Below are 24,474 nucleotides of genomic sequence, written 5' to 3' on the forward strand. Positions count from 1 at the left end.
AAATAAATAAATAAATAAATAAATAAACAAACAAACACACTCCATAAAAATGGTAAAACATCTAATCTCACCGGGGATGTGCTCTCCTCCATAAGTGATGTTGACGTCGTAGAGGCCGGGGGTGAAGGGAACGTACTCCACGCTGCAGCTGCCATCTTTGTTGTCTTTGCAAGACATCTTCGACTCTGATGGGCCCTCCACAGTGATGCCGAGACCGCCAATACCTGCCCCTCTGGTGAAGGATCAATACACCCAAAATCAGGAATAGTTTGACCTGAAGTCTGAGACTTTTTACTACACGAACAGACATTCACCTGTAAAGATTTTAATCAAAACGAGTCTGCTTCCCAATGGTTTTGCTACCAACAGTACCTGGTGACGATGTTGAAGTTGTTGGGCTTGTCAGTCAGGGCTTGTTGGAGCCCGGGGCCAGTAGCCATCACCCTGCTGGGGTCACATCCCTCTGACACAGAAACCCTGAATGGGCTCTTAGGAACCGGTGTGTCATCATACAGAACCTGGATGCTGTGGACGCCTGAAATACACACCAAGACAGTCAGCAGCTAATGAATGTAGATTACAGTAAAATGGTTTGTTAAAGATTACAGCTTTATAATTAGTGTGTTACCGTTCTCGAAAGGAGTGTACTCGACGCTGTAGATCCCGTTGGCCTTGTCATTGACCAGACAGTCTGTCACCGCTCCGGACGGGTTCCTGACCTCCGCCTTCACGTGGTCTCCTCCTCGCCGGGTCAGAGGACGGGCATCCACAGTGAACTCTGTGGTGGCTTCTCTGAAAATACCTGAAGGGGAGAGAGAGAGAACATGAAGATCAGTTTACTAGTCATGGTTAGTCCTACTCAGCCTGTGAAAACAGTTGTTTAATGTCTTCTGTGGCGCTGAAGGAGCGAACAACCCTGATGACTAAATAATAATAATAATAATAATAATAATATTGGACTTACAGAGCATCGTTATCATTCATTGGGAGTCGTGTTTGTGTCCACCTGATAAATGTAACTGCTGGATGTGTAAATAAGTAACTCAGTTCGCCATATCAACTTAAAAAAGGGGATGATGTGTCAATGCTATGTTGTGTAGCCTGATGCAAAGAAATGTGAAATTTGTCAGACCAAGAAAACATAATCTAAGTGAGTTGCTTGCATTTAACGTTTTTATGATATGTGGACTACTATTTTTACTTTGGATTTAGTCTGTTAAACAGTCTTGTGTTATCTTCAATGTTCCTTAAACAAATGTAAAAATGTTAACAATATTGTTTATTGTTTTGTTGATTTGAGAGCACAAAATAAGTAATTTGCACACATGAAGGGATATAGGGATTTGTGGGTCTCTGTAAATAATATTATAAAGAGTGCAGTCTAGACCTGCTCTATATGAAAAGTGCAATGAGATAACTTGTGAATTGGCGCTTTATAAATAAAATTGAATTGAATGAATGCCACCTTTTCTCAAACCAAACAGAGATACACACTGACTCAGATGGACCACACTGCACCTTGTCCCTCCACTCCAGGTCCGAACACTTTGACCTTGGAGGTGTCGACAGCAGGATCCACCATCACCTTGGCAGGGAAACCGGGGACGGCCTTGCCTCCGTACTTCAGCAGCAGGGTGTACATGCCGGAGGTCAGGGGGACGTAGGTCACCGTGTAGGTCCCGTCTTTGTTGTCCACCACCTCTGTCTTAGCTTTAACACCTGGAACAAACGGTCTAGTTTTTACATTTCCATCACAGAGCTCAAGACTTTTTGCCAGTTTGTCAGAGATGACTCGAATATTAGACATATTGACACACAGACTTGAGACCTGCAGCAATACAACAAGATCTTTTCCAGACCTGATTAGTTTGAAGATCATTTGGACCTGGCCTGACTCTGGTCCGGTAAGATCTGGCTAACTGGCTGTTTAAATGCATTGTATTAATGAACTATGAGGTCTAGATAGATAGATTAGATAGAAACTGTCAGTTTCTTGGCCAGGTTTTTGTACAAATTAAACAAAGTAGATACAGCGTGTTAATTAGTGAGCTTTAGAGGAACTGGCAGACTGCTGTTACCTTTTCACAGAGCCAGGCCAACTGTTTCCCCCTGTTTCCAGTCTTACTAGCTGTAGCCTCATATTTAATGGACAGTTATGCAGTGGTATCGATCTTCTCATGTAACTCTCTGCCAGAAAGTGAATAAGCACTTTTCCCCAAAATGTGGAACTATTTCTTTAAAAGCAAACATGAGGATGACTGATTATTTATCAGCAGCAAGTTTCAAGTCTCTGCATCTTGTCTTTCATCCAAATGAACTGAAAACAATGGCTGCCTGGAAGGAAGGAAATATTTGTAACAACTAATGGATGACTTGGAAAGTGGCTGCTAATAGTGTATATACTGGCTCCTGGTGAATCAAAGCAGTGTTGGTCTTACCAGAGCCTGGTGTAGAGCCAGTAGGACTGGTCGGGGAGGAGTCTAGTGCGGCCTCCAGGCTGAGTTGTCCTGGTCCGGCCCGGGAACAGTCTACATTCACCACACTGGTCTCTCCAACCTGCAGAGAAACACAAGCTGGATCAAACTTTATAATTTTAATTATAAAACGGACCGTTTCTTATTTTAACCTGTTAGTGTCAAAAGATAATTTTTGGAAATCACAGCTGAGAAGTGGAAGGAGTTTGAAAAGGGAAAATTACAAGTTTGTTTTTTTTTTAATGATCTCAATGTTCCTCCACACAAACACAGGAGTCTCCTGGACAGTTTAACCATGCTATAAGATTGATGTTCTTTGTTTCTGAGATTTTTTTTCTACCAGTTTGGTATGGTGGATAGCTCTTAATACTCTGAAAACCCATGAGCCTCTAAGCTTTAACAAATTGAGAAGCTTCATTGTTGCAGCTGGAAACAAAACACAACTTAATTTATGAATTTATCCAAAATTACCCAAAATCTGACAGTGAACGGATTTAACTGCTGAATATTTTATCAGGTTTCTAAAAAAAAAAAAAGCATAATCTTCATCTTCAGCTCGCCGGTCTTTCTTCTTCTCCAGACGCTCACCTTGGCTCTTTTCAGGCCCGAACCAGACGCCACCACCTTAGTGGGGTCAAAGGGCATCTGGACGTCGGCTTTGAAGGGCGATCCCGGGATGTGGACCTCCTCAAACAGGATGTTAACCAGGTAGTCTCCGGGCTCAGTGGGCAGGTAGGAGACAGAGCAGGTCCCGTCGCCGTTGTCCGAACACTCGATCTTGGCCTCGGTCGGCCCCTCCACCGTCAGCCCCAGGCCTCCAGTGCCGGCGCCCTTGGTGTCGATTGTGAACTCTGCTGGGTTTCCAACCAAACCTCCCTTCAGACCGGGACCGAACGCCTTCACCTGGAGGGGGGATGAGAGTTGCTGTCATTCAACAAATATATATATTTTTTTTTTTTTTTTTTTTTTTTTTTTTTAAAGAGCCCACAGAGAGTAACAACTTTAAGGAATAGAATAGAAACATGAACATCTTTTTTCTCTACAACCATGTCTCGATACCTCCTTAAGGACCACCTTAAGGATCAGATGCTGATGTTACCTTGCTCGGGTCTGGAGGCAGCTGGGCCTCCACAGGGAAGGGGCTCCCAGGTATGGGGTGTCCGTCGTAGGACACGTTGACAGCATGGACGCCCTCCTCTGTGGGGGTGTAACGGACCAGACTGATGCCCGCTTTACCGGGCTGAGGCTCCACTTTATAGGGTACCGCCCGCTGGCTGGGACTCAGCTAGTCACACACACACGAGAACACAGTGAGTTTGGTCATATTCTATATTGTTCATTTTTTAAACTCATCCCATGAAAAGACCAAAACCGACAATGAAATGATCCCAACAACAAGTGATTTCACCTTATAGTGATCTCATTGAAACACATTAGAAATAAATACAGCATTCTCGGACACTCACCACTGCCACCTCCAGGCGACCTTGACCGCCTGCACCCTTGGTGTCCACCATAAACTGCTGTTCCTGATCGACCTCAGCTCCTGAAAGACATTTATCAAATTTAACAATAATGTAGAAATGAGTCCGTCCAAAGTCCTAGAGAGGCCTCAATCAATACTAAAGACTTATTTTGTAAATGATGTAATGAGTTCTGAAAATGTATTCACTAAGAGAAACTTTATATTTTAAATGTTTGCTAACAAGTCACTTTATAGTTGGACGGAAATCTAGCTGGACGCAGAGAAAGACGGATTTCTTACTTCCATCCAGGTTGTCCACGGTGACCCTGCTCAGATCCAGCGGGGCAGCGACGCCGACCGTGAAGGGGCTCTTGGCGATGGGATCTCCTCCAAACTTCACCACGACCGCCATCTCCCCCTGCAGACACATGCAACATGCAGATCCAACACTTCAATAGTTACTCCATTTTAAAAGCACTTGGTAAGACGACAGCGTTTGATGTACAGTTTGCTGAGTAGGTTTTGTTTTTAACGTACCTATTGAACAGGTGCGTGTTTGACATATCTGTTACACAACCTCATGTACTGCTTTTTACTTAATGTACACGTGATAATAAACCGTAATGTACCTGTTCTTCATGTGAGTGAGTATTTGGTGTACATGGTGTACAGGTGCGTGTTTGACGTACCTGTTGTGCAGGTGTGTATTTGACAGTGTGGGAGTAGTCGTAGTTGTCGATGATGTCAAAGTCTTTGACGGGGGAGGAGAAGGAAACATCCAGCGGTGCTTTACCTGCCCCTTTAGTCGACACTGTGAAATGAGTCGGCTTACCGCTCTCTATACCTGCACAGGTAGAGAGAGACAGACATGGATAATTTAATAGAATTAGGAGTAAATTAAAAACACATCAAACATGTGTGCGTATGTTTGTGTGTGTCTCACCAGTGCGAGCCAGTCCAGGACCCTCTGCTTTAACCTTCGATGCATCGTGGGAAGGATCGACTTTGACGTGAAAGGGGCTCTGTGGAACTTCCTGTGTGGAAAAATTCACACTGAAATTCATCAAAGCAAACTGCTGTACATGTTTACCTTTCACACCAACATCTTCACAGATCTATTCAGAGATTAAAACCTGCAAACCTCTCAGCTGTGTGTGTGTGTGTGTGTGTGTGTGTGTGTGTGTGTGTGTGTGTGTGTGTGTGTAGTTGTACCTTGTCAGTGAATAGGACTTTAACGGTGAGTCTTCCAGCAGCAGGCGGCATGTATTTGACAGTGAATGTGTCGTTGGCGTTAGGGATGATGTCAAAGTCCACATCAGCCTCGTGGTCACCGACCATATTGGCATCACACTTAATGCCCACGCTGACATCACCTAAATGGACACACACACACACACACACACACACACACATTATTTGAACAGAATAGCAGAGTTGGAGCAAAATACAGGTTCAGACTTCAGTGTCGGATGTATAACAGATCGCAAGATTTATGAATTAGAAGGCATACAATATTTATTCTTTCACTTGCTACTGTGACAACAAGCTGTTCGGAGAAGCTTGACCCGTGTTGGCAGCTTTTTTCTTTCAACTGACACTGACTGCCACAAAGGGGTGCTAGAGTGTTTGTTTTCTGCTGTTCATTCATTTCATAAATTCATGTCAGAAACACTTTGCCCCTGGGATGCTGTACAGTCATAAACTCTATGTAAACAATTAACTAACCATGCAGCACAATCTCTGAAGCAGAACTGAGCTGTCAATCACAGCAGAGGAATTTAAAGTATGAGAGTAATGAAGCGGGAAACCACGTCAGAAACAGGTCAGATTCTTCAACCACTGACTATCTGAAAACTCCTCTCGCTCTTTTAGCCATACATTCATCATACACAATGAACTATTGTGCACATGGCAGCCAAAGCCAATACAACACAGAAAAGAAAAAACTTCAGGTAATGCAATATTGTTTAATTTAGATCATTAGATGAAAATCCTCTCAGTCTCAAATACTCGCTGCCTGCGGGCCACTCCAAATGCTGCGTTGAGGAACAATCGGTGGTGGAAGAAGTATTCAGATCTTAAGTAAAACTAGACGTACCTCAAGGTAAAATTATTCCACTACAAGTCCTGTTTTCAAAATCTTAAGTAGAAGTGCAGAAGTATTAGCAGCAAAATGTACTCAAAGTATCAAAAGTTAAAATACTCATTAAGCAGTAGAACGCCCCTGTCAGTGTGATATATTACTGGATTATTATTACTGAATGCATTGATGAGCATGCAGCATTTTAGCTGGTTGAAGTAAAGCTAATTTTAACTAATCTATTGGATAGTTTATTCTTTAGCAATACATTATATTTTATATACTCTTGTATTTTAAATGAAAACCTTGATCTTCTAAAGAAACTATAGCTGTCAAATAAATGTAGTGGAGTAAAAAGAACAATATTTCCTTTTGAAATGTAGCGGAGAAGTAGGACGCAGCATAAAATGGAAATGTACTTCAAAATTGTACTTAAGTACATGAGTAAATGTACTTAGTTACGTTCCATCAGTGGGAATAATGGATTCCGATTTAGACCCAGAGTTACAGCAAAAAGAAAGCATAAAAATGTTCACATTAACTTCTCAAACCGCTCCACTTCTCCACCGTTATTCGGTTTGTTCCACAAAATCCTCGTTTTGACAATAAAACAGCTGAATATGTTACTTTAGGCTTCGGAGCTATGAAGAGGCGATAGAGCAAGACAAATGTAGCGTATGTAGCTCTGTTGAGCGTGTTAGGAATATACTGAAAACACAGATAAACAGTGGAGAAACGGAAATCTATGAATTAAGGGCGACAGTAATGTGTATTATTTTGCATTAACACAGCTAAAACGTGTTTGAATGAATTTCTTGAATATGTAAAGGGGTTGTTAAGTTGCTCTTTAATGTATGTTTGTACTTGGTTTGAGCAGGTAGACGATGATGTGTGTGTGTTGCTCAGGAAGGTCAGAGTGATGAATTTCCTGTCAGGATGTTTCTGCCTTGAGATCATCGCCAGGACATACCAGGGAAAAAAGTGTGTGTGTGTGTGTGTGTGTGTGTGTGTGTGTGTGTGTGAGAATCGTTCACAGACAATATAAAAAGTGAGTGTTTGTGTGTACATGGCAGAATGTGAAAGTGTGTAGACTTGTTTAGTGTAAGTGTGTGACTCTTTTTGTCTGTGTAGTTCTGACACAGATGGAAACTGCTGTCACACCAAAGAAAACCGGGGATTTTCAGTCTTATTACTGTGTGTGTGTGTGTGTGTGTGTGTGTGTTTTACCGTCTCCAGCTCCTGAACAGTCCACGGTGAAGTGTGTGGGCTCGTTGGCCTTCAGTCCGGTTCTCTCCACTCCAGGACCGAACACCTTCACCTTGTTGGGGTGGCTGCCTTTACCCACATGCACCTACAAGCAGGAAATGACATCATTTATTTTCATTTTTAAAAAGGTTATTTAAAGGTGATTTCCCCCCTCAGGTCCTGCGAACAGCACAGCAGGTATTCTTATCATTACAAAGAATGAGCACTAAACATGGAGTGCCACAGGGCTCCACCCTGGATCCACTACTTTTCAGTCATTATATATTATTAACTACAACATATTTCAACACATTTTGAAATATGTTATGTTTTATCTCATCTGGCTTAATTTCACTAAACTTTATTAAATACAGAAATGACATGTCATTGTATTTTAGGTAAGAATGGTGAAATTTGAAACAAATCTGTCAGCACAGACAGCTGAACAATCATTGCACCCTAATCTTCATATCACCTGCCATCGAAGTAGTTTCCTATATTTCTAATTGATCCCGGGGGCCTATATTTGGACAGGAACCCGGAGATATGCCAAGAGTTTTAGACAATGCACCTCTAGGAGCCCTTGAAAGTGGTACCAGACTTGTGGTACTTTGGTAAAATATTTAAAATTGTTAAATTCACCAGTGTTCCACCAATGTGTATGTCAGAACGTTAGATATGTATCTACAGAAATAGGAGGCTCGTCTTGCTGGTCAAAAACCAATGACACCAAGATGGTGTTCAAGTCAACAGATTTCAAAGAGACAAAGAGAATAAGTTGTTATTATTTATAGTTATATAATTAAGTTAGTTCGCTTTCCAGCTGCAGCTTCAGAGGCTGCAATAAAGAACTGATGAACGATTGTCAAACTTGATCTCAAGAGGTAAAAATAGATCTTTGAATGAATATGTAGAGGCGGATCAATTCTACAATCTACCCTGTGACAAGGTTTTACCCCTAAAATAACAGTTATATTTTATAGCTGCTCAAGGTATGTTTTGCAGCATGGTGGCAATCAAAGAGCAGTAAGAGGTTAACGGTTTAATAACCAAGAGTATTGACAAATCCTGTGGGGTGGAGTCAGTGAACTAGTTTTACCCAAACATATCCAAGATTGAGCTTAATTAAATTTTGATATAAAGAAAAAAAAGGTTATTTTATATCAAACCTTGCTCATATTTCTCTCAAAGTCACAAGAATAATTCCTAATACAAAGAAAGTCAGAGCTTCATGCAGATTTTCCATTGTATTTTCATTTTTGCCAAGCTTTAAAACATGTTTCAACAATATTTCTATTTTTAACACTACGATTAAAATTATATTGTTAAGGACTATAAAATCTTTATTTCTGGTTGGCCCTATGTAGTAAAATATAACATTACACTGAAACTTGAAATACATGATCAAATGACATATGAAAGAATAATAATAAATAATAAACTGTAAACAAAATAACATCAAGGTCATGCAAGTCAGAAAGCTCTAAAGCAAATGAACCAAACAACACAGTAAAACATTTAAATGAAATGTCAGAATTTATTTTGAAACCAATCTAACTTCAACTTGATGGTGATTTAAAGGAATATAAATGACTTTGGACTTTAGTACAGCTGATGATTAAGGTGAGTTTCAGTCAAATGTTGGTTACAGATTCACTCTTGCTAGACAAAAAATGTAAACATTAGAAAATGCATTGGGAATGAATTTGTACATGCAATGTATGCACGCACACAAATTCATTAACTAAATCAGGCTTTGGAAAACAAGTTCAGGAATAAAAAATCTTTCCCCTCAAAGCTTTAGCTTAAAAGATACCCAGTCATTTTAACATATTACACAGATCAAAACTCAATAGACTAGAAGCTAGTCTGGAGAGTGCCTAGAAGCAGCCTTCTCAGCAATCTGAGTTTGTTTATCAGCTGTCTTCCAGGTTTGTTTTAAAAAGTAAAAAAAACAAAGACAGAGACCAAAGTTTTATTTGTCAACCTAACTCCAACCAAATCTCACTTAACCCTCAAAGCCAACACTGCAGAGGATTCAAACATCCATGGATGAACTTATTGAAGATGTAGATTTGTGTGGTGACTACTTGTGGGGACTTCCTGGCGAGTAACATGGTAGCTCTAGCCAGCCACAATAGCCCAATGTACCATCGACTCCTGTCTCACAACTGACTGCAGACCATGTCTTTTTTTGAGGGGCAGGTTATACTCTAGCAGAGCAGGATAACAGCACATAGTCAAGTGTGTGTCACCAAAGTTGAACTAAACACAAAATCTTTACCTCAGTGAGTGAATCCAGTAAAAGTGGCAATTCCAATGCAATTAAAAGGTGGGGTATGCGGGTCCAAAATGAATGTTTTGTTTATCTCTGCGTGAGATGTCTGACATTTGGTTCCTGCATCTAACAAGGCTTGTGTGCCAATGGAATAACGACAGCGACAGTTCTCACGTTAATATAAAAATCTGAAAATACTGACATGATCTCACAGTTGTCCTTTCTCTCTGAAGCCATTGTTGCAAAACACACGACTAATGTTAAGTCAACACTACGCGCTAGCTAACGTCAACTTTTACTGTAGCTGTGTGTCTGATGTCCAGCGCTGTGGGGTTTAATAGCATCCCTACAATGTACTGTTCTCTCTGACTGGATTAAAATGTAAATATGTACCTAATGACTTATAGTGTAAGGATGACTGAAATGTCATTTAACAGTAAGTGTTGCAATATAGGGCCCCTCTAATTATTAAATGATGAGGGGGAAAAGGGTTACCTAAAGCTAGCTAGCCATATCCTAAGATTACCATAACGTTACGTGAAACACCACTGCACAAAGTAATGAATTCATTTTGCAACATACAGCTATACATTGGCTATAGATTTATGTTACTTTATCACGAAAGATTAATCACTTGTTATGACTGACTGAGTCTCACTCCTCCATGAAATATGCAGGTTGTGCAATGAACTGGCAACCACTGGAAATGAAGGGGGGAGTACGTCATCTAGTGGCCGGATGTTATCAATGTTATCAGTAGCACCTTTAATCCTGTGTGCCTCAGGGCAAGTGGCTTGGATGGTTTTTCTTACAACCAAAACTGATAGTTTGAAATTATAAATTTAACTATCAAAACAGAGCACTTACTTTATATCAAACCTTTGTCAGCAAAGGTAAATATTCTGTTTTCAAAAACTTTGTGACAGTTAGGTTGGGTCAGGTTTACACCATGAGCCTCTCTTCCATGCTGGCTTCTTTACCTTCTCATGTTAAATTAAAAGGTGTCACTGCTGTGTGTTCCCAGCAGTGCTGAGAGCTGGGTGTGACTGTTTACTTTCTATTAATCTCCTGAATCAACATTAAAGTCAGAGAAAAGGTGCAGTCGATGTCAGGCAGGCTTCTGCAGCTCACAACAAGCCTGCTGAATCATCACAGTGACATCAGTTTTAAACCTGGAATAATACATTTCAGACAAGTACCAACGACCAGTTGAAGTACAAATGTTAGTGTTTCTTCTGGCTCTGATGGCTCACAAACATTGTGTTATGTTGCAGAATGTTCTTTTTTAACTAATAATGCTAAGAAAAGCTTTGTACAAATATTATGAACCAGTGTTCAGATATAAACACAAAACAAGCAAATTGAATCTATCATTTACTTATGATCGCACAATCGAATTTTCACTTAGCAAAGTCTCTAAAAACTCTTAAAAACTCCATGAACTTGTCTTGTCTGAAGAGTTCTTCTACCTTGTATCTTTTGGATTTTGTAGTTCTGTCGTCTCAACACAAAGGGAATGTCTTTGCCAACTAAAGCCTGTTGGCATAGTCATAAATTCCTGAACAGCATATCCAGACATATCTAAGGCCCTTTGCGAGTTTCTCATGGGACCTATTTGCCCTGCGGGTGAAACTATAAACACCTTATAACAAGAAGGAAGTAAGACAGCTGATAAACAAAATCAGAAACCCAACAGCAATAACTACAAATCAAACAAATTTCTCAAACTGTGATTAAAAACACAAAATTAAAAAGGTGGTTACAGTGCAAAGACGACAGGTTAGTGCATATCTCAACTGTAAAATGAAAACCTTTTCACTCTGACTGTTTTATGGTTGTTTTTTTGGTTTGTTTATATAATTAAATTGACAGTTTTGTCCTGAGAAGACTTCTATAAAATTAAATGATGGAACATCTTTCAGTCCCTATAATAAGGAGCTCAGGGGCCAAAGGTCACTGCATCTCTGACACAATTCATGTTTGACATGGATATTGCAAGTTTCATTGGTCAGTAAAACTCTATTGTAATAGATGAGATTTTTACTTCATGAGTTGCACACACAAAGTGAAAAGGTTTTCATTCAATATGAACAAAACTTAATAAAAATTATAAACCACATGCTGTGAAGATGACAGCAGAGCTTCACTTATCTGAACCTCTCACGCTTCCCAACTTAAACAGGTTAAACATAAAACCACTGCACGCACACACGTTTGTACTCTCAATGTTTCACAAGTTCCTTTTAACCAGCTTCACCTGGAGGACGTAGCACTTGGCAGGTTTACGCTGTCGCCACAAATCCCGCTCGCCTCTCTGCAGGTGCCCCGGTCAAGCGGTAGGAGTCGCTAGTGCAGCAACAAGGATGTGATCTACCAGCACGAACTGATAATTGTCGTAGTTGGGACAGACAACCAAGGCGGAGTTGTTGTTGCTGGGAAATTCGATTTTAACACTAACTACTCTCTTTTATTGGACCAGCAATTAACACTCCGGTTAACAACAGTGGTCAAGAGCTCCACGCACTGGATCTTCCAGAAAACACACGCAAATAGCGTAAACGCTGTGTTTGCATGTGTTTTCTGTATCTCACATGTGTTGTGTGTTTTGATTCATCTGCATTGGGATGTCTAAATGCAACATTTATGCGTTGTCAGAGTGGTGCAGATGTCTTCATTTGCTTGTGTTTTCTTAAATTGAGCGCTGATTGTCAGTCTTCATTGTTGTGCTATGTTGGCCAAGAGAGCTCAGTGCACAAATATGTCAAAAGTTGGCAAAACAGAAAATGGAGTATAATTATTGTCTACTTTGGCAAAACACATTGTGTGTCTATCAGTTTCTTTCACAGCCATTAAATTATTATTTGTACTTAATGTGTAATTAGGACCCTGCTTATGTTTAAAGTAGAGCTGTCCAGAGGCAATGCTAAGGATCGGTACAGGCCAAAATTTATACATGTCTGTCTAGAGTCCTCTCTGCAAGCTGGTGGCTGTACTCAGCCAAAGATCTTTGGTGAGGGAAGATACTGCACTATAACACTACTGTACAATCATGAGTGTTTTTTGTAATTTCAACATCTCAAACATCTTATAAACTTAATATTTTTTTTTAACCAGGACCTCAAGTATTTGGCTCAAGTAGCTCGTGAAAAATAACGTGTCAGATTAAGTAGCTACAGCTGTTAATTACATGTTTATTAAATCTGACACATTGAAATAAGTATAAGCATGGGATCGGACTATCGGCAGATACCCAATATTAAAGACTCAAACCAGGATTGGGGCCGAAGAAACTTGATGAGGACATCCCTAGTTTAAAGTATATAACAGATATTGATGGTTGTAGTTGTATTACTAGTGCCTACTTTCTCCATTTAAAAAATAGTTTTTTTAAAGAGGTTTTCTAAAGATTGTTGCTAACTGTTGATGGGATTCAATCTACTTGAATTATAAAAGCTCTTCACTGGTTTGTTGCTTGGATCAGAAAGGTTCAGAGTAGTGAAGTTCTAGTGTAGCTCAACAAAAAAATAAATAAATAAATAAAAAGCACATTGAGATACAGTGCATGGACAATGGTTACAGTGCAGAGAAGACTGGTTAGTGCATGTGGTGGTTAAATCATCTTCAGTAAAGTCTACATAAAAACAATTTCAGTAAAAAAAAAAAATCTAATTTTAAAAACGTTAAGGTTAGTGAGGGCCAAAGTGAGGTTGTAAAAGACAAACCAAAGGTTGTTGCAGTGCATAGACAGAGGTTACAGTGTGGTTAATGAGTATGGTGAATAAACTACTACATATAAAATGTGAAAATGAAACAAAATACAATAGGGTTTGTTACACATATAAGTTGCAGTTTTGATCATATAGTGGACATTAGTGATAGGTAGTCATCTTTTCAGTCAACAAAACATTTTATGGTGTTGATTATGTGTTAGTGTCAATTTCATATTTAGAGATTTAAGAACAAACACAAACCAACATTTAGTTGTCACTTCGGCATATAACCAACCAACGTGTGTTGGCTTCATGCCACGACACACACTCTGTGATGGTCATATTGGAGGCAATAAAATCTGAGAACTTTTTACTAAGCTGATGTTTCCGACATGTTTTTCAAGTACCAGCTTCTTAGCTAACTAACTACAGTAGCCGCCTAGCACGTTTATTACACATCTGATTAGCAAACAAGGAAGTATCTGGTAGAAGCTAATTAGTTAGCCTGTTGATATTGACTGCTTTTGCTAAATGAGCTTGCTGGCTAGTTAGCTAGTTACAGTAACAGTTTGTTTGAAAGAATACTTCAACATTTTGGTATATACGCTTATTTATGTTTTATTACTTTAAAGAGGTTGGTAGATTTTGTTTTTTTTTTTTTTACTTTGGACAGAGTAAAACAACAGAGCTAGCTGTTTCCCCCTGCTTCCAGTCTTTATGCTAAGCTAGGCTAACCACATCCTGACTCACTTAACACAGACATGAGATCAATCTTTTCATCTAAATCTCAGATAAAACGAAAAAGCGTATTTCCCAAAATGTGTCTTGTGAATGAAATAACACCTTTTAGTGTAAGTTAGTCATGATAAATTCTGGAGTCATTAAAACCTTTATTATGCAATATTCTTGATACGATCTAATCACTTCACGTATTTTTTGTTAGTCTTTTCTTAAGGCGTTTAACATTTTAAGAGTTGTATCTCTCCTCAGTATATGTAGTGATGATAATCAGAGGCTTCTTAGTTTTACTGCTCGCACATTTTGACTGCACCTTCTTAAAACTTTCCTCTGGAACAATCGACTCTAATTGGACAACTTTGGTGCTTTCTGCCTTTACTAAAGGTTCTGATTGTACAACCTTAGCACTTTCTGCCTCAACTGGATCCTTGGATTTGGGCGGGATATCACTTCCTGTTTTAACAGGGTGCTGTGATTGGCTGCTTACCCTGAAGGGGCTGTTGGGGATGCTGACTCCTCCCCAAGCGACGGCCACAGTGTGTTTCAGAGAGGAGGCGGGCGTGTAGGAGCAGGAGTACAGCCCGTCACCTTTACTCCTCACCTTCACCTCCACAGGAAGTCCGTCTGCGTCCTGACAAACCGACAGACAGGAAAACAGTTAAGAACGTGTTCAAAGCTTCCTGAAATAGAAACAGAAGTCCGCACATGTAGCTGCATACAAATGTTTGTTTGGAGGTTGCAGTCATGCGGTGGAAACATAACCAAAGAAAATTTTAAATGGCACTGGCAGAAATACAAGAATTAATCTAATGAAAAATTTTGAGAAATGATTAATCTTGTAACGCCAAACATTCTCTGGCTCGAGCCTCTCAAAAGCAAGGATTTGGTGCTTTCCCCCCCCAAATAGTAACAGGAGCCAGAAGAACTACAGTGTGAGCTCCAAAAGGGCACATCAGATACAACATTTAGATATTTAAAGTGCTTTTGAACAAACAAATTCCAGGGATAACTGTTAAATAGCTAGCTTAACTAAGTTAAGGCTATCTCAATACAATACCGATATTCACATATATACATAGAAAGGGTTACTGGTTGTGGTAATTGTTCCTCCCATCCATACTCGCTGCCAAGAGATTCACTTTGTAAAGTGATTTCAATGTAAGTGAGGGGGAACTAAATCCACAGTCCTCGTTCTATATAAAAATTATTCTTAAGTTCAGCTGAAGCTAATATGAGGCTTCAACAGTCCCAGTCAAACTAATTAAGTAAATATCTTCCAAAGTTAGTCTTTTTAGCACTAAATGCCTGCTTTGTGTTACTATCCCTCTGCCGTGGCTCAACAAGAAAACACAGTATGAGGAAACACAAAGACTAACTTTGGGTAATGAACGTAACACTTAATTGCAGCTCTATGTATAATTGTTAGTATTACTACAGACTTCATTGTCTGACACAAAGCACAAGATGCCTCACCGAACACATTCATAGAATTAAACCTTTGTTGGTTTCAAAAGGGGTGTGTGTGTGTGTCTGTATTGACTGAGAATGAGAGGTCTTTCTGCGTCCTACCTGAGCCGTGATATTCAGAGGTCCTTTCCCAGCATCCTTAGCGTTGACAGTGAACTCAGCAGGTTGGCTGACCACGCAGCCGGTCTTCTCAAGTCCCGGCCCGAAAGCCTGGACCTACAACCACAAAACCAGTAGTAATTATTAGAGATGTCCCGAGTGGATCCTAAGGATCGGTGGGCAATCCGGGAATATTTTAATGCAACGGTATTTGCTAAAATAAAGCAGATCAAAAGCCGATCCCTTCTTTACTGTATTCTACTGTGTTTTGTCCACCTCAGCCTGCTGTTGCAGCCCGGCTCTGCTTCACCACAGCCGGGCTTCTGCAGTGCAGCATTTCACTACATACGAGAGTCAAAATTAGAGTGTGATTTCACTGGTGACTGACAAAATACACAGATTCGCTAAGCTCCAACGCCATTAGTAAAGATCAGTGTACAAAACATTCAGGTAGCAGCTTCTCATTGTTAATCAGCACTGACCGTCACTTTCACTGGTAAAAATGACTAACGGCAGCGGCAGGTCATATCAGCTGTCACTAATTAATGTTAATTTTGTGAGTAACTTCATGCCAGGCCAAAATTAAACTCTATTGTCAGGTTTGTGTGATTTCTGAAAGCTGGTGTCTGTACTGTCAAAGATCTTTTGTGAGGGAAGAGGCTCCACTCTGTAGCACCGTTGTACAATCAGAGTGGACGGAGCGTTTCTGTAGTTCCAACAACTCGAACAGAGCGATACGTCTTCTCTCTAACTGATCGCATCACGTCAACTTTAGGAGTCGCATTCTCCCAGTTCATCTTTCATCTAGAGCATAATAATTTAAGCTTAGAAATTTTATATTTTTGAACCAGAACCTTCCGTATTTGGATCAAGTAGCTTGTAAATAAGGTGTGTCAGATTATCTATAGCTGTTATTTCAATGTGTCAGATGCATATTTAATTTTTAGGTGAATATTAGTATCAGACTCTGTATCGGATATACCCAATTATTTTCAACTCACCTAAACTTAACTATCTCAAGTAAGTCTTATATCTTAACATCTTATTGATTATATGCCTGAACCGAAGTTTGGTGGGCCAATCACAGCATTATTGCCCTGGTGGGATTCTGGGATTTTCTGTCCTACTGACCTTTTCTGGGTCAGTGGCGTTGTTGTCGGGGATGATGTGGGCCATGAAGGGGCTGTGTTCGATGTCCTCCTCATCACAGGTCACGTGGACGGCGTATTCTCCGGGCTCTGTCGGCCAGTAACGGACATCACATGAGCCGTCATTCTGGTCCTCGCACTCGATTTTAGCCTGGGAAGGACCCTCGATGGCAAAACCTAAAAGACACAGCAGGTCAGATTAGAGTGGATGTAAAGTAGGGTTTGACAGCATTCAATCCAATCTGACTCCAGTTTCAAATCAAATCTGAATCCTTTATATAGACCCTTATTAAATCTGTTTGGATTCAGCCTTCAACACTGGCAGCTAAACTTAATAACGAAAACTCAAAGATGTTTTGTTGGAAAAGAAGGCGGAGACAGTTTTCAGTGGCAGCCTAATTATTGTCAACAACTACAGGTGTGAAACAAACCTGGTAACGCCACCACAAACAATTATTACCATCATTACAGTGGCTACAGTTGTTTTTAGAGGGCACCGTGAACACAGCACAGCGCTCCTGCCTTCTTTAGCAGTTTTACTTTGATTAGCTACATTACCTCTGTTTGACAAGTATAGAGTGACCACAGCAGGGCCAGCGAACCAGGCTCCTTGTTTGTCAACTGTTTATCTCTGACTACTGTGGCCATGACTCGCGGTGCTAACATTAGCTAGTTGACCTACTGAACTTGAAGGGAGAAAGAGAGCGCCGAAGAGGAAACTCACTGCTATTCAAGATTGTACACATCACGTTTCTCCTCACGAGTCAGCTTAATCTAATATGATATCAGTGAAACTTTAACTGAGAAGTTTCTATCAGAATCTGATCACAGAAAAAGTCCGACTGTTGGCGAGTCAAAAATCAGCCTGATGAATATTGGTAAACCAAAAATATACCTGGTATGAAAGACTCACCCAGCACTCCGACATCAGTGCCGACAGACTCCACTACAAAGGTGGCAGGTTTACCCACAATGCCTCCCTCCAGGCCAGGACCCCAGGCCCTGATCTGCTGAGGCCCCGCCTCCCGACCAACCGCCACATCGAATGGACTGAAAAAAAGAGCGAGAGAGCAGAACTGTCAAAATGCACTGCACAATCCACTGCTCTGTGTGTGTGTGTGTGTGTGGTACACAGCATGAGATCACCTGTGAGGCTTTCCACACACACCCTCAGTGCCTCACAGAACTGTAATCCAACCTTCAACAGTTACTGGCTCTAAGTGTGTGTGTGTGTGTGTGTGTGTGTGTGTGTGTGTGTGTGTGTGTGTGTGTGTGTGTGTGTGTATAATGAAGACAGTAAATCCCAACAGACAGTTTTATTTGGCGTGAAGTTAGTTTCCATCTGAACACACACACACACACAGAGGACCTTTATTTTTTCCTTTTACCTTCAATTTTGTCTGTCTGCCTTTTCAGAATTTTCCCTCAAAATCCTCCTCTGACTACTAATAAATGATTTGTTTTATTCAAATCACAGATTTATTTTGTACTTATTTGGTCAAAATTGTAATTACCAAAAAGAAGACATTTTAATTTCATTAGTTTTTCTGCAGTGACAGTGCCAGTTTTTAGTACCAACTGATGACATCTGAACGGGCCGAAGCTGTAAGTTACTCTGTGTCCTGATTTGAACTATCGGTAATGTATGAAGTGCTGAGGTCAAAGCACTACCTGTTGCTGTGAGTTTTGACAGTCTGGAAATTTTACATCACCACATCTGGATACTAGAGAGGCTCAAGGCTTAGATGCAGTTTCCACAAATTTGTCCAAAAAACGTTTTACCAATTTTTGAAAAATGGAAAAGAAAATGCAAAAAGCTCCACTATCATTATAGTTTCTATTTCTTAACACAAAAATTAAGTAGAATTAAAATTTCAGTTTGACTTTAAAGAGTAACTTAATCCCTGAAAATCTTATCTTTGCTCACCTCCAGTGGTTTAACTTCTCACCCTGCTGCAGTGATGTAGCGGTGTACTTGAGGAACCTGTGACATCGCTATTGGGTGTGGTTACAACAAAACACTGCTTTTCAGCCTGGTAGCTTTCCCTTTCCATATGTCTGTCTCTTTCTCTCTCTCCGTCCAGCAGAAAAACAGAAAGAGTGACAATTTTATATTTTGTGTGTGTGTGTTACATTAGTCGCATGAGCTAACTGGATGAGATAAAACAGAAACCTGCTCAAGGACAGCTTCTCAATTCCCCCAAGATGTGAAGATGGCTTCTTTATTGTGGGAACCTTCTGACCCTGTATGACCTGTGATGGTGCCTGTAACATGATTCTGCTCTGGATTATGACTGAACCACGTACAGTCACGGTTCACTCTGTTGTTCTGTGAAACGTTTGTTTCATTTAATTATGTATTTACAGGTATTTCTTACATGTACAAATTCTGATCTACGTCTTGTTTGTCCAAGTCTGGCTACTCATCAGTGCATCTTGCCGCCCTTAGTTGGCTTCACTTCCCATCTGGCTGGCTTCTCAGAAATTTGGGGAACTCCCTCTACTAATACTAAACTCACGCAACAAAACACTCAATCTGCTCTACAGAGAGGTGACAAAGAGAACACGAGGCTCAGACTAAAACTCTTCGTTCCCCTGCGGATCCAACCATTCAGATCAGATGAGGTAATGTGTTGAGGTAATTCTTTGAAAAGCACACACACACACACACACACACACACGCAAACTGAACAGCTCACCTCTTCGGGATGTGCTGACCCCCCCAGGTGATGGAGACTGTGTATTTGCCAGGACTGTTGGGATAATACTCATAGGAGAACACACTGTCCTGACTGGAGATCTGCTTCACCGGCTCTTCGATGCCCTCTGAAGACACACGATCAAACAGAGTGATCAGAAATGAAATCTGAGTTAAAACAACATTCTGACATTTTGGAAAAAATTTCTTATTTGCCATCAAGTGACCAGAGTCACATGCCAGACAGGGGTAGCTGAGCCCCAAGTCTATAGCCATGCTAACTGCACTGTGAGGTTGTGCTTTGAGGTAAATGCTAACATCAGCATGCTAACATGCTCACAATGACAATGGTAACATGCTGATGTTAAGCAGATATAATGTTTATACCATGTTCACCATTTTAGTGTAGCATGTTAGCATGCTAAAAGTAGCTAATTAGTAATAAACAAAGTCGATATCAGGTTGATGGGAATGATGGCGCTAAATGAAAAGTCAGGGGATCACCAAAGAGATCACAGTTTATCCTGAGGGGGACTTGAAAGGTTTGTAGCAAATTGAATGGCAATACATCCAACAGTTGTTGAGACATTTTACTCAAAACCACAAATTTTAACCTCAAGGTGGCGCTAGAAGAAAAGTCAGACGATCACCAAAGTCCTTAGGATTCATCTTCTAGGCACCATGAATGTCTGTACAACATTTCATGGCAATCCATCCAGTAGATGTTGAGATATTTCAGTCTGGACCAAAGTGGTGGACCAACAGACATTGCCATCTCTAGAACCTACGTCGCTAGCATGGCTAAAAACTACAGCTCCCATGAAGCCGGGGTTTGGATTAAAGAGCTGCGGACCTTGACCCAGATCAACCTGACCAGGCAGACATGAAGGCAGCTGCTGTGATCCCCCCAGGAGGAGAGGAAAGACAGCTGAGATAGGAGCCACGCTGGCCCAGCTTGGACTTAAGGCTGCTCCTGGTCAATGTCTGGTCTGGACGAAATGGGACTGGCCAAGAAACAGGAATCAGAGACTGTTGTGCCCACATACTAACTGAGACCTGCTCCATCAACATCCCGGATCAAGGACTTGATGGGCGGACCGTGTTCCCAGCTGACAAACTAGATTTACATTAATGATGCTCAGTGATCAAACGCAGGTAAAGTGGACGGACACTGTTTCTCAAATGTTGAACTTTTTATGTGAAGAGGGAAACAATATCATCATCACTATCTATCTGCTGTTTATATTCCAGCAGACACAAATTCAAAAAATGTGCAGCAGAATTATTTCCTGGGTGTATACATGCAGGCTATGTATATAAATAACTGTATATATTGTTTTGTTTTATTTATTTATTTATTACCCTATTCTAATATGAATTTAATTATCTGTTATGTTCTATGTGTGTGAGCATGAAGGGACTACAAACCTTAATTTCATTATACAACCTTGTGTTGTAAAATTAGAAATAAATTACCTTGTGACTTCGAATAAGGCTTTCTTACTTCTGGAACAGAACTCAGAAGTTCCGGTTTTACTTTGTCTCTCTATAAAGCCTCTACAGTGTGAACTGTACTCACTGGGTCCTTTGACGAGCACCTTCAGGTCTCCACTGCCGGCGTTTCTGGTGTCCACCTTGAAGTCACCGACCTGTTTCACCCTCATCCCTGATGGCTGGAGACCACGACCTGTTGCCCTGCACGCCCCTGGCATGCATGCTGGACCAGCCAGAGGAAAACACACATTCAGGGATGATGAGATGTATTATGGTGCGTTGAAGTGGGGTCATGATTACCATGTTTACTGATGTGGAGAAGTAAAAACGACTCACCAGGACCCACGTCCACATTGAAGGGGCTCTTGGGGATCCCCACCCCTCCGAAGGTGACGGTAACTGCGTGCGGGCCGGCCTGGGTGGGCCGGTAGGTGCAGCAATATAAGCTATCGCCCTTATCCTCCATCATGACCTCCACGCTGTTCTGGCGGCCCTGAGGGTCTCTGATCATGGCCGTCACATCTCCTGTGCCGGCTCCTACAGAGAAGACGGAAAGAAGAGGAAACTTTAACAAGTCAGTCTTCAACTTCAGTCACTGCTTCTGAGAAACAGAGAAGAGCAAAACTTTTACTTTTGAAATGGTGAACTCAGAGAAAACACATCGCCACGTTGAAAAGATGCTAATAAATTCACTGCTTCTTCTTACAAACCTTTTATTTGTAAGAGGAAGAGGCGTTATTTCTTCTTTCAAAAACAACGTAGTCTCACTTTAAATGTTAATTCCAACCAAATTAGTTTTTTAAGTGAGCAATGCTTTAGCGGCTAGATGCTCGACTCTACAGTTTGGAGCTGGGCAGGTTCAGCACTACAAGCAGCACTTTCACATTACACATTTGATTCAATGTGAATATCAAAATGATCAATTAATGGAGACTTTAATCATTTTAAACTTCCGTTTTACGAATATTTTCTCCATCTCCTCATCACTTCAATTGAAGCCCTTATGAAGGATGCATTCAAGGTCATGCGTTTCCTGTTTCAGTGCAATCTCTCAGCTCACCCTTCACCCTTTCTTGAACGTAGCCCTGAGAATTCCCGCCATTAGCCAATAGAAATAGTGACGCATCGTGTTTGGAAATAGAGAAGTTGCGTAATGTAGCGTCTTGTCATTTGACGCACACACTGAATCCAACGTGTACAGTAGACAGAAAGAGTATTCAATGTAGCCTGGGATACAATTCTGGGGAGTGAATGTGATAAAATTGCTGATTTTCTGGAGAGTTGACGCTGGGAAATGGTGTAACCTAACCAGTGTTGGGAAGTAACGCATTACTTAGTAAGATGTTAGAGTAATATAGTACAGTTACTAATCCCAGTAACACTCCATTACTTTAACATTCTTTGTCCTACTGGAAGTTTGATGGAGGGCAGGTATCAGTTTGGTGGAGAAACTGGTCCAGGACGTATTAGTGTGGCGTAAGGACTGGAGGTGTAGGGAGGTGGTTAGCCTCTTCCAAAAAAAGGAGAAATGTGACTCCTGGTAACTCCAAAGTCGTCTTACATGGTGTATTACCTTAGCTGCCTTGCTAACGTTAGCAACTGGCAGGCCTACATCAAGAAATCCCCTACTTTTGTTCAGAGTTGGAGGGTGTGTGAATCCTGCTGCTTCACTGTGAGGTAAGGACTCACGGGGCTAAAGTTAAGGCTGTTGATGGTCAGTAAATACCTCCAAACTGTAGGCGGAGTGTGGAGGCTTTAGAGTTGTTTAAAAGCACCTTTGACAAAGCCGGGCTGAGTAACGCAAGTAATGTAATGAGAAATGTAACAAACTCCTTTTGCTGTTACGTAATTAATAAATACCATATTTACTTTTTCAATGAGTAATGTGTTAGCGACTTGGCCAACACCGATCCTGACAAGCTGACACGTGTGCGCTTACATAGAATAAAAGTGGGCGTTTTGAGTCATAGGCCACCTGTGTGCGTTGCTCTTTACACAACTACACTACAATCTGCGGCTTCTCTGTTATAGATGGTTTATAGTTTGTGATTGTGACGTCACATCCTTTCTCAGGGCTGAGTGATGAGACCTTTTCGTTGGACTGAAGGCTAATTTGACCATATCTGTGTCTGTTTGAAACACCCTCGGAGGTCGTTTGTGTCTCTGATTTCTCTGACCTGCAGTGTAGATTTCAAAGTAGGTGGGTTTGTTGGCGATGTTGCCCACAGGTTCGATTCCTGGGCCTTTGACTGTGACCTTGGAGGCGTCACCAAGCGCCTTGTCCACGTCCACCTCAAATGGACTTTTGGGAATCTGCTGACCTGCAAACAACACCGTCACCTAGGAAACACAAACAACTATTATCTGTAGGCAAAAGAAGATTTCAGATATAAACAAAGATGTTTTCTTCCCGTCTTTCTTCCTTTTATCTTTCACTAATAAAATAATCCTAAAACCTCCTTTTATAGAATTTTTTTATTTAAAAAAGCTTTTAAGTTGAATAACTGCGGTTTGACTTTACAACTTAACTCTGAAAATGTAAGTATGAGATACATGGTTTTCACTGCAGTGATGACATGAAGGCTTTGATTACCTGTAGAAATAATTTATTTTTCTATCAAACCAAAGAGATTCTCAAGAGATGTTAGGGTGCGGGATTCAAATTAAGAAAACACGAGTATAGTGTGGAATGTGGCTTCAGAGTTCAAGTTTCAAAAGGCAAAATACATTATGAGCCTGCCCTTGCTACATGTGAAAATACATATCGAATGTACCTTCTCAGAAACCGTAAACGACAGATTTCACTCAAACTGCTTCCAAATGCATTTAATTATTTTATTCATCGTTACAGGTTGAAGCTTACCTTGTGATGTCCCATGACCTGAGGAATGTAGGTGACGTTGAACGTCTTCTTGCCATCATTAGGCTCCGCCTTCAGCTGATCAACACACACACACAAAAATGTTAGGGTTTTGTGGGGGGGGAGGGGGGCATGTGCCAGTTAGAGACCATGGTTCATCAAATTTTATACAAAAACCATAAGTCATTTAACAGGTTGGAGGACACTAGTAGTGGATGAGAAAGAGGAACAGGAGGATTTGGTGCGTACCTCCTCTCTGGTGCCGTCAGGATGATCCAGGTAGACGGTGACCTGACCCTGACCAGCACTGAACGTGTCCACTGTGAACACAGCAGGACGCAACACCCTGTTCCCCGTAGGTTCAATACCTACACAAGAAGAAAATCAACACATACAGTCAGGTAAAAACTGTTAATTTTCTATATTCTCTAACAGACAACTCTACGTCAGGATGCCACAAACACTGTGATCTCACTGAAACGAATCAGGGGGTACAGAGGGAAGTAATGCAGTTTTTTTTTTACATCCAGTGCTGCTGTCGGGCTGAACACCGCCTAAAGGAAGCAGATCTACAAGCTGCTGTGAGAGTGTGTTACTATGTGTGTGTTTGTGTGGTCCTGCTGCCTCTGTACCCATGTCCAGGTATTTCCTTCTCAGGGTTACAGTCACTCAGTCTTGGATTGTCAAACTAGCCAATCTGTGTGTGTGTGTGTGTGTG

The 24,474-nt window shown here is 40.9% G+C and overlaps 1 protein-coding gene across 4 annotated transcripts in view; it reads right to left on the reverse strand.

The window, feature by feature from the left end:
* Window positions 1–24,474, reverse strand: part of LOC122882638 (filamin-B) — a 76,802-nt gene that overhangs the window by 21,388 nt on the left and 30,940 nt on the right. For all 4 annotated transcript variants that reach the window (XM_044210242.1, XM_044210250.1, XM_044210232.1 and 1 more), the window contains exons 6-28: window positions 24,006–24,124; window positions 23,760–23,834; window positions 23,074–23,236; window positions 21,233–21,433; window positions 20,982–21,119; window positions 19,404–19,530; window positions 17,618–17,754; window positions 16,688–16,881; window positions 15,560–15,673; window positions 14,478–14,621; window positions 7,247–7,370; window positions 5,152–5,312; window positions 4,883–4,973; window positions 4,629–4,783; window positions 4,240–4,357; window positions 3,941–4,020; window positions 3,574–3,759; window positions 3,063–3,377; window positions 2,439–2,556; window positions 1,519–1,719; window positions 629–802; window positions 373–535; window positions 72–232 (exon numbers count right to left, since the gene is read on the reverse strand). In XM_044210242.1, coding sequence (XP_044066177.1) covers window positions 72–232; window positions 373–535; window positions 629–802; window positions 1,519–1,719; window positions 2,439–2,556; window positions 3,063–3,377; window positions 3,574–3,759; window positions 3,941–4,020; window positions 4,240–4,357; window positions 4,629–4,783; window positions 4,883–4,973; window positions 5,152–5,312; window positions 7,247–7,370; window positions 14,478–14,621; window positions 15,560–15,673; window positions 16,688–16,881; window positions 17,618–17,754; window positions 19,404–19,530; window positions 20,982–21,119; window positions 21,233–21,433; window positions 23,074–23,236; window positions 23,760–23,834; window positions 24,006–24,124 — 3,459 coding nt within the window. The remainder of the gene's footprint in view (window positions 1–71; window positions 233–372; window positions 536–628; window positions 803–1,518; window positions 1,720–2,438; window positions 2,557–3,062; window positions 3,378–3,573; window positions 3,760–3,940; window positions 4,021–4,239; window positions 4,358–4,628; window positions 4,784–4,882; window positions 4,974–5,151; window positions 5,313–7,246; window positions 7,371–14,477; window positions 14,622–15,559; window positions 15,674–16,687; window positions 16,882–17,617; window positions 17,755–19,403; window positions 19,531–20,981; window positions 21,120–21,232; window positions 21,434–23,073; window positions 23,237–23,759; window positions 23,835–24,005; window positions 24,125–24,474) is intronic.

Source organism: Siniperca chuatsi, linkage group LG2 (assembly GCF_020085105.1).
Source record: "Siniperca chuatsi isolate FFG_IHB_CAS linkage group LG2, ASM2008510v1, whole genome shotgun sequence".
In the NCBI taxonomy this organism is placed as follows: domain Eukaryota; kingdom Metazoa; phylum Chordata; class Actinopteri; order Centrarchiformes; family Sinipercidae; genus Siniperca; species Siniperca chuatsi.